General features: G+C 59.7%; 5 protein-coding genes and 1 non-coding gene across 6 annotated transcripts; 4 read left to right on the top strand and 2 right to left on the bottom strand.

The window, feature by feature from the left end:
* Window positions 1-730: 730 nt before the first annotated feature.
* VDAG_03172 (adiponectin receptor protein) lies at window positions 731-2,305 on the top strand (the record flags this gene model as incomplete). Its single annotated transcript, XM_009657037.1, has 2 exons — window positions 731-904; window positions 974-2,305. The coding sequence occupies 2 exons, from the start codon at window positions 731-733 to the stop codon at window positions 2,303-2,305; spliced, it is 1,506 nt and encodes a 501-aa protein (XP_009655332.1).
* Window positions 2,306-3,155: 850 nt separating this feature from the next.
* Window positions 3,156-4,702, bottom strand: VDAG_03171 (cell division control protein; the record flags this gene model as incomplete). Its single annotated transcript, XM_009657036.1, has 2 exons — window positions 3,156-3,279; window positions 3,375-4,702. 2 exons carry the CDS (start codon window positions 4,700-4,702, stop codon window positions 3,156-3,158), a joined length of 1,452 nt encoding a protein of 483 aa, XP_009655331.1.
* Window positions 4,703-7,401: 2,699 nt separating this feature from the next.
* On the top strand, window positions 7,402-9,979 carry VDAG_03170 (sulfate permease; the record flags this gene model as incomplete). Its single annotated transcript, XM_009657035.1, has 2 exons — window positions 7,402-7,818; window positions 7,895-9,979. 2 exons carry the CDS (start codon window positions 7,402-7,404, stop codon window positions 9,977-9,979), a joined length of 2,502 nt encoding a protein of 833 aa, XP_009655330.1.
* A 400-nt stretch (window positions 9,980-10,379) lies between these two features.
* VDAG_20106 lies at window positions 10,380-10,471 on the bottom strand. Its single transcript has one exon. It is a non-coding gene; the product is annotated as a tRNA-Asn (tRNA).
* Window positions 10,472-10,991: 520 nt separating this feature from the next.
* Window positions 10,992-12,030, top strand: VDAG_03169 (uncharacterized protein; the record flags this gene model as incomplete). The annotated part of the gene is made up of 5 exons (XM_009657034.1): window positions 10,992-11,036; window positions 11,090-11,140; window positions 11,283-11,328; window positions 11,389-11,507; window positions 11,953-12,030. The coding sequence occupies 5 exons, from the start codon at window positions 10,992-10,994 to the stop codon at window positions 12,028-12,030; spliced, it is 339 nt and encodes a 112-aa protein (XP_009655329.1).
* A 608-nt stretch (window positions 12,031-12,638) lies between these two features.
* Window positions 12,639-13,443, top strand: VDAG_03168 (uncharacterized protein; the record flags this gene model as incomplete). The annotated part of the gene is made up of 2 exons (XM_009657033.1): window positions 12,639-13,302; window positions 13,349-13,443. 2 exons carry the CDS (start codon window positions 12,639-12,641, stop codon window positions 13,441-13,443), a joined length of 759 nt encoding a protein of 252 aa, XP_009655328.1.
* Between the last annotated feature and the right edge of the window lie 66 nt (window positions 13,444-13,509).

The raw sequence follows: 13,509 nt of genomic DNA, 5'->3' as shown, positions 1-13,509 counted from the left end.
GGACTGCCTCCCTCGTCCCCTTCCGTCCTTCTGAAAATGCGCTCAGAGGACCTTCTCTTCTCGTCTCCGCCTGCCTTTATTGTGTCCTCGTCCCCGCACGTCATAATCTGCTCCTCTTCCTCAACATGTCACGGCGCAGTTCTCCTCGCGTGCAATCAACATCTGTTTCCTACATCATCAACACGGGTGACTTGTCGCTTCAACACATGTCCGAGTGAAAGCGGCCAGGACATTTGACATACATCTGAGACATCGACCCAGCACCGCACCCGCCCCTGCCGCAGACGCCTGTACCTGTCACCGTGCTGTACCTGGGAGGGTCTTTTCTCGGGGACCACGCATTCCCACGTCCCGCCCGCCTCAATCTGCCCTCCACCCTCCACCAAAGATCCGCTTTGCTGCGCCAGGCCAATCGATAAAGACTTCTTGTTGAGATCGCTCGCCACCTCCGCCCCAACACCACGCACCCCTCGGCCGTCGCCGGGCTCACTTGCAACGACTCGAGCCAATTGATCAGAGACATCTTCCCCTCGTGGGCCTACCCGCGAACCCATTCGCAGCGGCAAATCTCCATCCCGCTTCGAGTTTCGACTAAACTTCAACGACAGACTTTCATCGAAAGCCCAAATAACAACAAAAAGGGCGAGCGGCCCACGTCTCTTGCTTGAACGATTCCGAGACGCGAGCCCCATCGCAGACGGCCATGGAACCCCTATCGAACATGGCCGCCATGTCGTCGCCATGCGTGTGTACCGTTCAGGACGACGAGTCTGTCGGCCAGTCCTCCGGCGCCCAGCTTGCTCGCGGCCAGATGCTGCAGCGCCGTCGTCACTCCTTTTTCCTTCCGAGGCGGAAGTCGATTGTCGGACACATTATGGAGACGGAGGAAGGCCTGCTTCTGAAGGTGGGAAGACAACTCCAGCAGTCGGCAGTAGTACACGAACTCTTTGCTGATTTTCGTGCGTCCTCCTAGGTTGACCTCTTTCTCTCCGAACTCGAGCGACGACTTGATTTCATTGAAAATTATGGCGATCTCACACTCGACTCGAGTATCTCCCGCGCCTTCTCCACCCTGCAAGCAGTGCGTGCGAGGTGCTCTCAAGCGTCAGAGGAGGTCCTGGGCGAGGGCCGTCGGAGGCTGCACCTCATGGTCGAGACACTCGAGGCGAGATATCAAGAAGGCCTCGCTTCGGCCGAATCCCTGAACGAAAAGGCGCGCCTCGGCATTGAATTGCTCGACGGTATGCTCTCCGACTTTGAGGGTCGAGCATACAAGTTCCGCGAGGATGGTTTTGCCGGTGCCGCCGATGCAGCCGGGGCCATAATGTCTGAGGGTCGCCGTGTGGTCGACGAGAGCATGCATCGCGCTCGCGAGGTTGTCGACGAAGGCATCGAGCGCGCAAAGCGGGCCGCCATGAGCTTGGAGGAGAAGATTGAGTACGCCGTCGGACGAGCCCGAGAGACCGGCTTGATCGTGTACGACGACCTGCCCGTGCCGTGGAGGGTCAACCCCCACATCAGAAAGGGCTACCGGTTCACCGAGTCCAAGATTGAGTGTATCACGTCCGCCTTTGGCTTGTCCAACGAGCTGTTCAACATTTGGTCGCATGCCATCGGCCTCGTCATTGTCCTGGCTGTCGCCCTGTACTTTTACCCCCGCAACATCAACTTTACCCTCAGCAGCAAATCCGACATATTCATCGCCGCCGTCTTCTTCTTCACAGCCTGCCTGACGCTCGTCTGTTCGACCATTTGGCACACGATGAATGCCGTCGCTGACGTCAATGCCATTTCCCTCTTCGCCTGTGTCGACTACACCGGCATCTCCCTCCTCATTGCCGCCTCCATCATGACGACCGAGTACACGGCCTTCTACTGCGACCCCGTCAGCCGCTGGTCCTACATGGTCAGCACCGCCGCCCTGGGCATCATTGGCGTCATTCTGCCCTGGCACCCGACCTTCAACAAGGCCAACATGGCCTGGGCACGCGTTGCCTTCTTCGTCGGCCTCGGTGCCACGGGCTTCCTGCCCATCCTGCAGCTCTGGTACAGCCACGGCCGAGACTTTGTGGTCGAGTTTTACTCGCCCATCGGCAAGTCCATCATGGTGTACCTCGTCGGCGCCATTGTCTACGCGAGCCAGATTCCCGAGCGCTGGTGGCCTGGATGCTTCGACTACATCGGCGGCAGCCACAACCTGTGGCACCTCGCCGTTCTCGGCGGCATCCTGTTCCACTACAGCGCGATGCAGGCGTTCTTCGAAGGGGCGTTCCGGAGGGCGGAGCTCGAGTGTTCCGTCTACTGAGGAGTCGTTGTCCGGAGGCATGTGAGATGCCGGACTACGCGAAGCTGTTGTGCGGCAAACACGGGAGGCGCCCCAGCGCCCCGGCAGGTCATCGCCGCCGTGGACGGCACGGTGGCACCACGTCAGGCTCCTGCTGAGAAGGCAGATGATTCCTCAAAGCAGGAACGTGGCGGGACCCTAGCAGGTGCCTGCCTGGCCCTCTCGATGACAGCTGTCCGCAGCTCGAACACCACGAGGGCCACATGCCGGCAGTTCCCCCGCGACGGGCCCTGCCCCCGTGCAGGATGCTCGGCAGGAGTTCAAGCGGCGAGTTTCAACAACACTCGACGATATGTAGAGGCGAACATGATACACACACGCCCGCCCACGTCCCGTCTCTGAAGCCCAGAGACAGATGATGAGACCGCGAGTGAATGCTGACGCCCGTCTGCCTAAGGGGCATGACGCATGGCGTCTACGATACCAAACGCACATAGCATGGCACATGATACTTTTAATTGATGTACATATTTCACATGCCTCGAAGCGCAATGACGACAGAAGAAGAAAGAAAACGTTCATGACTTCGTGTTTTGGACCTGCCCCTTTCCAGCTCTTCCAGCTTTTCCATGTCGTGTTGTAGATAGTGTACACAGTGTCCCCTCCCATGCGTCGTAAACAAAGCCGTTCGAACTATACGTTGCATGAATGTCCTCAGCCGTGACCCTCCATTTCCGTGCCGTGATGATTCAAACCCATAAACAAAACAAAACAAAAACGCCTGTTCTGGCCCATGCAATGCCCGTGCCGGGATCGAGCCTGCTGAACCGCCCGACCGCGGCCGCAGCGCCGCATGCTGAAACCTCGGTCGCTACAAGGCGTGCGTGACGATGGCGGCGTACGTGTCGTCGGGTATGCGCTCGATGATCCAGAGCGTGCGCTCAATGACCTTGTCGGCCTGGAGCGACGGGAAGGCCCTCAGCAAGCGGTTGGGACTTTGGGTCTGTCGTTAGCCTTTTCCGTCTCGCTTTGCGGGGGGTATCAACGGCGCAAAAGGGGGGGGCAGAGGGGAGAAAGGAGGACAACGAACCTCGGCGAGTTGAGCAGCTGGTCGCGCATGCCCATGAGCTGGGCGACGATGCACAGGATGTTGAGGTGGGGGCCGTAGGCGAAGAGAAAGTCCCAGAGGCGCAGGACCTCGGGCAGGGGCGGGGTGCAGGCGCAGAGGGTGAGGACGCTGGGGAAGGCGTAGAGCTCGGCGGTGAGGCCCTTGGCGAGGAGGTGGCCGCTGAGGCGCGAGTCGACGGTGGCGAGGACGCGGTCGACGAGGGCGAGGCCCTTGTGGACGCCGTCCATGGCGCCGCGGATGTAGCCCGGGCACTCGCGCGTCAGGAGGGTGTGCAGGGCGACAAAGGCCTCGCCCTCGGAGCGCGCGGCGTAGAGAAAGGGCGCCGCCAGCACGTTCATGCCCTGCACGTAGGTGCCGGGCTCGGAGGCGAGGGCCGGGTCGGTTGAGGAGCCCTCGGTGGTCAGGGTCAGGGCGCGGGCGCGGTGCTTGGCGGCCGGGGAGGATGTGAGGTTTTGCTGCTGCTGCTGCTGCTGCTGGCCCGACGACTGGGGGCGAGAGTGGGAGGTGGAGGGGCGGGTCGTCGGGGTGGCGGCCGAGGAGGAGGAGGCGATGCTGTCGCGCGTCGGGGGTCGGTCCTTGAGGCGCTGGGCTTCGCGCGCGTCGTGCAGCTTCCAGGCGATGGCGTTGAGGAGGCGGATGAGGGAGGCCTCGCTGACGCGGCGGCGGAAGAGGGGGTCGGTGGTGAGGGTGCGGAAGGTGTCGTTGCGGATCTTGGCGTAGGCCGGGGAGGCGCCGCGGTGGATGAGGCCGAGGTATTCGTCGGTGGGGAGTATGTGGGTGTCAAGGAAGATGAGCCAGGCGTAGATGCGCAGGTTGGACATGCCGTCGGCGTCGCTCTTGATGCCCTCGCTGAGGACCTTGCGGCGGGCGGCGCTCAGGGCCTCGGCAGCGTCCTCGTCGGCGCTGGGCCCGTCGCGCACGAGCTGAGGGAGGGGCACCTGGGCGTACTTTGGGTTGAGGCTCAGCATGCCGCGCTTGTTGGCAGCCATGGGGTTGACCTGGGCGCCCAGGGACGTGGCATCACTGTTGGCGCGCCCGCGGGCGGGGGAGCGCGTGTTGTGGGTGGTCGGGCTGCTGAGATCGCGGCGCGTCGGGGAGATGTTTCGCTGGTGAAGGCGCTGCTGGGCGATGAGGGAAGGACCGCTGGCCGCTTTCGATCCGAGGTTGTGGGCGGACTGAAGCTTTCGAAGGGCGCGATGTGTTCGTGGAGACGGCGGCGGCAGGAGGTCGGTCGTGTGGGCCGTGACGAAGGCGGGCAGGGACTCCTTGGTGGGACTCGGACTCGGCATGGTGGGCGAGGAACGATGGCAGCGATAGGATGAGGCAAGGACGGGCGACGGGCAACGGGCGACGGGCGACGGTGCGACGATGGTGTTGTGACGGAAAAGAAGCTTCGCACCGCCGCGCAGTCGTGACACGCTTGCGTGGTGGACGGCGGTGGACGACGGTGGAGGAGGAGGAGGAGGAGGAGGAGGAGGAGGAGGAGGAGGAGGTTGGTGTTGCTGTTGGTGTTGCTGGTGGTGTTGCTGGTGGGACCTGGAGGCTGCTGTGTGTTTGATGTACCTGGCCTAGCGCCAGGCGGTGGTGGTGGTGCAGGATGCTGTGCACATGTGGGCTCTCGCGTCAACTGGCCCTCGTCATCAGCGATGTGTGTTCGAGTTTTGAATCGTGCCTCCTGGTGTTCTTGGCTGTGTTTGTCTGCAGCAGAGCGTCGATTGATGGTTTCCAAAAGAGACAGGCAGGTTGCCTGGCAACATTCCCATGAGCCATGCAGAGCCGTTGATGGAGATGAGGTGGCTGGAGCAGTTACGATTGATTGTGCCTTTCACTGGCCTGGCTTGGCCTGGCTTGGCCTTGGCTTGACGGGCCACGCATGGGCCCTCAGCCTCGACAACAGCCTCGACAACAGCCTCGACAACGTTCGCTTCCCTCAGCCTCGACAACGGTCGGTTCCCTCAGCCTCGACAACGTCCGATTGTCCTTCCCCGACTCGGTCGATGTATCGCAGGCGCCCAACATTTCGTGTTGCGTCCCAGATCAGGAGTGACCACACTCGCATGTCTTCCTCGAGGACACAGGATGAGAACAGTTCTTGACAGCCCGCGGCACGCATACCCAACGGCACGTGACCCTTCAGCAGTGTGAGGTGGCTGTTTTCGCTGTGTCTCGGGCCAGGTCACAGCAAATCCCCAGAGCCCATCAACTCTGAGCAACCATGACCATTTCGCAGTCCTTCGAAGTCCATCCCAATTCTCCACGACTGAACGAGGATGATGCAACCAAAAAAATAAAATCAGACGCATGTGGCTTTTCGTTAGATTCGTCCTTCCACAAGCATCGCTTCATGTCGCCTCGGCGACTCGCCGGTGGGGTTGTGCGACGCGGAATGAGCCTTCGCAACCAGACATCGGCTACTACCACACAATCAAGCATGTTGCCATCCCTTCCTAGCAACAAAATCACCCAGAAGCCGAGTTGCCGACCCTTGGTGACAGGGGCGCTGACGAGACCGGAACATGGCGCAAGATGCGGAAAGGCTCTGTAAGCACGCTCTGTGGCAGCACGGATATAGACAACACCGTCCAGTATCCACAAACGAACCACCTAGGGCTCTCGGCGTCGCCCCTCTGTCGTCGCCAGGTACTCGCTCGTTGTGCGTTATAAGGTTATGTCGAAGAAAGCCGCCCTAGAGTGACCGACTCTCGGAAGCTCCGCAGAAGCTATCCCCACGGTCCTGTCCTATGGCATCATCTCTAGGGTTGAGTTACATCACAGCGGAAGCTCAAGTTGATTGGAGGGGCGCCAGGCCTGCACCTGTTGTCTTGGTTGTTCAGGTTCATCCAGGTCTGTTCAGCTTACGACACGGCATCGACGAGCTTCTATTGGAGCAAATGTCTTGGGTTGGGCGGGGGGGCTTCCAGACATGGTGTTCGACCCGTTTGCGCGCGACTCAGCTTCACGTACCTACCAACCCTACCAGCAGGTTCTTTTCTCTGGGGCCCTTTGTTTTGGGTCCTCTTCAGGAAGAATCCATCAAGAACCTTCGACCGTTGCCCACTATTCTCCACCCGAAAAGTACCACCTTGGGGGAACCGCCATGGCGATCGTTGTTAGGCTTTGCGGTGGGCGAGCCAGGCCATGCGATCGATGCCCTTCTAGCGACCGACCGGCGGCAGGCAAAGGCAAGGAGAGGCAAAGCTCCCAGACCGAACCGTCATGTTCCTCATCACCTGCCACCATCATCCCACCCCATGTCTCTCGTCTCGCCAGCACCTGCGACTCACCACCAATTGCCCCCACGACCAGAGGGCCGTCATGCGGCATTTGACGCTTTGGGATGACAGCATAGGAATTGTTTCCCATGGGCATTCAAGCATCGACTTGGCTTCCGACTTACCCATGGTCCCGTCCGCGAGAGGGGCCGCTAAACTTTGTACGGTCAAGCTTCGATTGCGACATCGACTTCGTCCCCGAATCTCGACCGGCAGCAACGTCAACCCGGAACATTTTACGCCCCAAAACAGTCAGCCATGTCATCCCACCCACAGCGTGAGGCAAAGGTACTTCACCTCGTGTCTCTGCTTCCAATGATGAAGAATCATCAAGCCGGCACAAGTCTATTTTGCCTGCACGTCCTGCCTGCGTGAACCTGTCTGTCCTACCCTTTACCTACCTCCTCTTCTTCTACCTCCCTCCTTCTCTCCCTCGCTGCCGTTGCACTGCTGGCCGTCTGGTTCATACACCCAGCGGGTTTCTTTTCGGCATTCAGTTCTGTTGGCTCGCCTTGTTCTTGGCATTCATCATTTTGGTCCCAATTCAGCCTGGCGCCCGTCTCTCTGACCCAGTCGCCCACGCGTGTAAGTCACGGGAGATCGACCACATCTCTTCTGATCTCTCCTGCCTGGCAGCGCATAAAGGACATTCATTGCAATTCTCGTCGCTTGCACCCAACACCCGACACCCCCGAGGTGTTTGCCGTCTCGCCGCCATGACGAGCACGCGAACCAAGATTGGTCACGGCCTGGCCAAGGTCCTGGGCATCAAGCTCCAGGAGAACGAGCCACAGGAGGAGATGCTTCGCGGCGAGTCTGTCATATCCACCCAGAGCTTCGTCGAGGAGCAGCCCACGTCGGCCGAATGGCTTGCCGAGCTTGTGCCCGACGCCGAGTTCTGCAGGAAATACGTCAAGTCGCTGTTCCCCTTTGTCAACTGGATCGGCTACTACAACGTCGGCTGGCTCATTGGCGACTTGGTTGCCGGTATCACCGTTGGCGCCGTCGTCGTGCCGCAGGGCATGGCCTACGCACTGCTTGCGAACCTCGACCCGGAGTTTGGCCTGTATTCCTCCTTCATGGGTGTCCTCATCTACTGGTTCTTCGCCACGTCCAAGGATATCACCATTGGTGTACGTTTTCCTCTCTCTGTTCCCTGTTCCAAGTTAGGTAGCTGTCGTGCGACGACAGATGCTGACAAAGTCTTAGCCCGTCGCTGTTCTGTCGACCGTCGTCGGCAACATTATCAGCAGGACGCGCAACGAATTCCCGCAATATGCACCCCATGAGATCGCCTCGGCCCTCGCCGTCATCTCTGGCGCGATTGTGCTGTTCATCGGCCTCATCCGCATGGGCTGGATCGTCAACGTCATCTCTCTCACGTCCCTGTCCGCCTTCATGACCGGTTCGGCCATCAGCATCGCTGTCGGCCAAACGCCCACCATGATGGGCATCAAGGGCTTCTCGACGAGGGAGGCTACCTACAAGGTCTTCATCAACACCTTGAAGGGCCTGGGCCGCACCAAGATGGACGCCGCCATGGGCCTGTCAGCGTTGACCATGCTGTACGTGATTCGCTCCGCCTGCTCGTACGCCGCCAAGAGGTGGCCCGCTCGCCAGCGCCTCTTCTTCTTCCTCTCTACCCTGCGCACCGCCTTTGTCATTCTGCTGTACACCATGATCAGCTGGCTTGTCAACATGAACAGGCGCCAGCACCCCCTCTTCAAGATCCTCGGCAACGTGCCGCGAGGCTTCCAGGACGTCGGTGTGCCTCGCATGGACCAGGGTCTCATCTCCGCTTTCGCATCGGAGCTTCCGGCCACCGTCATCGTCTTGGTCATCGAGCACATTGCCATCTCCAAGTCTTTCGGCCGTGTCAACAACTACCAGATCGACCCTTCCCAGGAGTTTGTGGCTATTGGTGTCACCAACATCTTCGCCCCGTTCCTCGGCGGTTTCCCCTCGACAGGTTCTTTCAGCCGAACGGCCATCAAGTCCAAGGCCGGTGTCAAGACGCCGTTTGCCGGTGTCATTACTGGCCTCGTCGTGCTGCTCGCCATCTATGCCCTGACTGCCGTCTTCTTCTACATTCCCAGCGCATCGCTCTCGGCCGTCATTATCCACGCCGTCGGCGATCTGATCACGCCCCCGAACACCGTCTACGGATTCTGGCGCGTGTCTCCGCTCGAATGTATCATCTTCTTCATCGGTGTCTTTGTCACCGTCTTCTCATCTATCGAGAACGGCATCTACGCCACGGTCGCCATCTCGGCTGCCATGCTCTTCTGGCGAATCCTTCGTGGCAGGGGCCGCATCCTTGGCAAGGTCAAGATTCACTCCGTGATTGGCGACCACGTCATTGGCGAGGACCACCGCCAGATCGTTGGCGAGTACGGCACCTTCGACCCTCAGGACAACGCCGCGCGCAACGTCTTCCTGCCCGTGGACCACGGTGACGGCTCGAACCCCGAGGTCGAGCTCGATAACCCCTATCCCGGCATCTTCATCTACCGCTTCTCCGAGGGCTTCAACTACCCCAACGCCGCGCACTCGCTCGAGTACCTCGCCGACTACATCTTTGCCCGCACGCGCCGCACAAACCTCGAGACGTTTGACAAGCTCGCCGACCGCCCCTGGAACGACCCCGGCCCGTCTCGCAAGGCCACCAAGGCCGCGGCGCAGCGTCAGGCCGTCGAGGGCCGCCCGACTCTCAAGGCCGTCATTCTCGACTTCAGCTCGGTCAACAACGTCGACATCACGTCGGTCCAGCAGCTCATCGACGTCCGCAACCAGCTCGACCGCTACGCGTCCCCCGACGTCGTCGACTGGCACATTGCCTGCATCAACAACCGCTGGACCAAGCGCGCCCTCGCCGCCGCGGGCTTCGGGTACCCGACCGAGAGCCACTCGGGCATGCAGCACCGCTGGCGCTCCATCTTCAGCGTCGCCGAGATTGGCGGATCCGACTCGGCCGCCGCCGTCGCCGAGAAGCAGGCCAACCAGCGCGAGTTTGCGTCGCAGCGCAGCCGCGCCGCCGACGAGGAGGCGGCGCTCAAGCTCGCCGGGGACGACGACGACGAGCCGCGCAAGGCGAGCGGGTCGGCGGACCGCAGGACGAACGTCCACGTCGGCGCCAAGAGGCGCGGCGTCGTCGTGCACGGCCTCAACAGGCCGCTGTTCCACGTCGACCTGACGAGCGCCATGCAGAGCGCCATTGCCAACGTCGAGGCCAGGGAGGAGCATGTCCAGGCGCAGATCCAGGACAAGGTGCAGGATTCGTCGGCGACGCAGTGATGGGGGGGGGGGGATTGAAGCAGCAGGAGCAGAAGCATTCGTCATTGTCATTGTTGCATTTGCATGGGATCGGCGTTTTATACTTTGATGGCCGTGGCCAATGAGCCCGAATTGACTCGTCTTTTTTACGCTTCAGGCAGTGGTGTACGTGATTTGAGCTGATGCCCATCTTGTCGACAAGATCCTCGTGTCTCTGCTTCTTTGCTTGAAAGAGAGATCTAGAGAGCTAACCCAGTTGGTCACGTCCAGGCTACGACCATGGTGGACCACATCTCAGTCCCGCCTACCAACCCACGAGGCCAGCAAAAGTGACATCTCGACCCCCCAAACAGCCCGAAAAAACAAGACCAAACCTCCTCTGGCACAAAATCGTAGGAAACGCCGGCAAAAGAGATGGCATCTCCCCGAGACAGGATCGAACTGTCGATCTCCCGATTTGCCAAGTTTCTTGTCTTAACAGTCGGACGCCTTAACCAGCTGGGCCACCAGGGATGGTTGATGTTCGACCGGTTGTGGTGGTGGGTACAGGTAGGGCTCGAGGCGGGGACCAGGCTGGAGAAGCAGAAGAAATGATCGAATGGGGCACATTTTGGGGTTCCTCCGGGTGTGGGCACTTTTAGGACCGCGCCCGGCGGGTTTTGGCTCCCGTTTCCCTGTTCGGCAGCTTCACTCTGGGTTTGTGCAGGGAGCCGGGCACTAAAGTCTACTCGGGAGAGAGAGAGAGAGAGAGAGAGAGAGAGAGAGAGAGAGAGAGAGAGAGAGAGAGAGAGAGAGAGAGAGAGAGAGAGAGAGAGAGAGAGAGAGAGAGAGAGAGAGAGAGAGGGAAAAGAAAAGGTAGAGAGAGCCAGTGACCATGCATCAATGTCAAAGTGCACAAAGGCCCGACTCGGCCTTCTCAACAGACGCTGGTCAGTTGGGTATGGCATGGCAGAGGGCGAAAGACAGTGTGCACCACCCGTGAGAGTCGCGGAGAGGGCGGCGTGCCGGGTTGAATGCTGTCACGATAATGAACATGCCCGGCAGCCGCGTTGGCCAGCATGGGAGGCCGCCAGTCGAGGTACACATGGTTTTCAATGGGCAGTTGGGATTGAGGCCATCGACGCCCTAGAGTCGACGGGCAAGCAAGAGGACGACATGGCGACGTGGTGTTCGGAGGCGCCGGTAGGTGCCTGGACTTGGCCTGTGACTGTGTTACAAGTGTGCCTAGCAAGCCAAGGTACGTAGGTAGAGAGGTAGAGAGGTCGCGAGCCTTGTGGGGGAGCTTGCTTCTCTTGCCTCAAGTCAAGTCTGATCACCCTTCCAGCACAGCCTCGTGGGCCCCTCGTCACTTGACCAGCAGACGCTGCGAGGTCGGAAGGATGGAAGGATGGAAGAAGAGCCATGTCGGTGTGCACTGATGTGTGTCGAAGGCGTCGAGGAAGAATGCCTCAGGAGCCTCAGGAGCCTCAGGGGGTCCCTCGGACGGCGGGGGCACAGCGAGGCCCTGGTGCTGGCAAGTCTGGCCGCCTTTGGTGGCCGCATCATGGCTGTGAAAAAGAGGGGAGACGATGGAAAAGGCCGGCGATGAGTGGTGTTGAGGTGCAAAGGCGGTCGCATCGAAGGAGGCCCGTTGCAGCGTTGGGTCTTCTTTATAGGTACCTCCTAGCAGCCGTAGGTCGGACGGCACAGGCAGCCGTAGGTCGGACGGCGCAGGCAGCCTCACCAACAGGTTGGTGAGGCCTCTGAGAAGAGACCGCACAGGGGCCAATGGCGACGCTCCAACGGCATCCCCAGGGCTCCTCGCTCAGGGAGCTTCAGGGCCTCTCCAAGCCCCATGCCGGCGCGACAGTGGCCGCCCATGTCCCGCCATGGACTCGACTTCCACTCCACTTGCAATGGACCAGGCCACATAATGGGCCTCCTCCATGTCGTCCTCACCACCATCCTCATCATCACCACCACCAACGATGACCAGACTAACGATGCCATACCAGGCTCCCTACTTCCATCCCGTACACCCGGCCCTCCAAGCACCAGAACTGGAAGATCTGACCGCTGCAATCCCTCCCTAGATGCCGTCATAGTACTGGAGCTGACTTTCGAACAACCCGCACCCATCCTTGCAGAAGCACCTGTCAAACGTCCACCGTCCCCTTGCAAGACCCTCATCCTCTCATGTGCATCTTAGGCTGTCAAAAAGAGACCTCTCACAGCCTCCGAACAATGTCATGTTGCGTCAGGAACCCAGACTCGTCAGGCGCCAGCTTGCCGTCTTTCCACTTTCAGACGTAGACTATTCTTGTCCCACGCACCTTGGGGACCTTACCTGGGTACCTTGGGGTAGGACTTTGCCAACCACCGTGAGACAGTTTCTATGGTCTCTGGTTGACTGGGACCGCTCGACAACTGCCTTCAGCCCCTTTCATCGGAGGAGCCATCATGTTGCTCTGCCGGTTGCTCTAGCCTCGATCCAGAGGAAGCCACCAACAGCCTGGGGGCCTGTTCCGAGCCATCTTGGTCCCAACGTTAGACATCAGTCAAGTATAAGTGCAAGTCCGCCAAAATACCTGACTTGAATAACGTCCTTCCCACCTCATCCCGACAGTCCACCTTTTCTTGTTCTTTTCTTGTTCCAATGTCTGCTCCCGTCTCCAGGTTTAGCAAGCTATCACTTGAAGACATGGCTTCAACATCGAAACCGCAAACACCTCGGCTTCCCCTGGATATCTCAGAGATCGAGTCGAGTTCAGACCCTGAAGGCGACTCGGAAGACTCGAGCGCCGAGGATGAGACCCCCACCATAGTGAGGTCGCCCACAAAGCTCACTTACAAGATCGACAGGCTCTCGGACGAAACCCGCTCTACGGTCCGAGAAGCTTTCAAGGACCCGCCAAGACTGTCGTTGCAGTACTGCCGTCTGCAGGACGACACTTATGCTTTTCAGATGACAGAGATGGTGCCCCGGTCTATTCGTATCGGCTCGTCGGAGAGCAAGTTTCCGACGCCGCGATGCTCTTGCGGCAAACAAAACGGACCTTGCAAGCACTTGCTCTGGCTGCTGGATCAGCTGGTCAAGCAAACCCTTTACGACCAGGACCCTGCTTCACCCTTGACCATGACGTCGAAGGGCTTCGCTGAGGAGGTCGGCGACCCCTTTTCGAGCATCTCCGATTTTCACCTCGACGTTCTCGCCGACAGCCTGCGCTGTCGAGTTGTTCACCCTGATTCCGGCAATGATGATGACGATGACGACGACGACGACGACGAAGATCTTGATCCATCTCGAGTGCAAGAAGCTCGTGAGCTCCTGGCCTCAGTTGCCGCTGTTGATCCCGAAGAGTATCGTGAAGATATATTACCGACCCTACGCCCGGCACCAACATCATCAAGCGCGCGACCTCGAGTGTACAATTTTCCGCATGCTCCTCGACAACAACGACTTCTTCCACTACTTTCTTTCCCGCGCTCGCTCCTCAGACCCATAAAAGACCCCTTCAACAAACTCGAGCGGCGTTCCTCGCGTGCTCCGCGACCTGGACGCCTACTCCGTG

The sequence above is a fragment of the Verticillium dahliae genome, genomic scaffold (genome assembly GCF_000150675.1).
Source record: "Verticillium dahliae VdLs.17 supercont1.5 genomic scaffold, whole genome shotgun sequence".
Taxonomy (NCBI): Eukaryota; Fungi; Ascomycota; class Sordariomycetes; order Glomerellales; family Plectosphaerellaceae; genus Verticillium; species Verticillium dahliae.
This window is presented reverse-complemented; position numbering and strand designations above follow the sequence as displayed.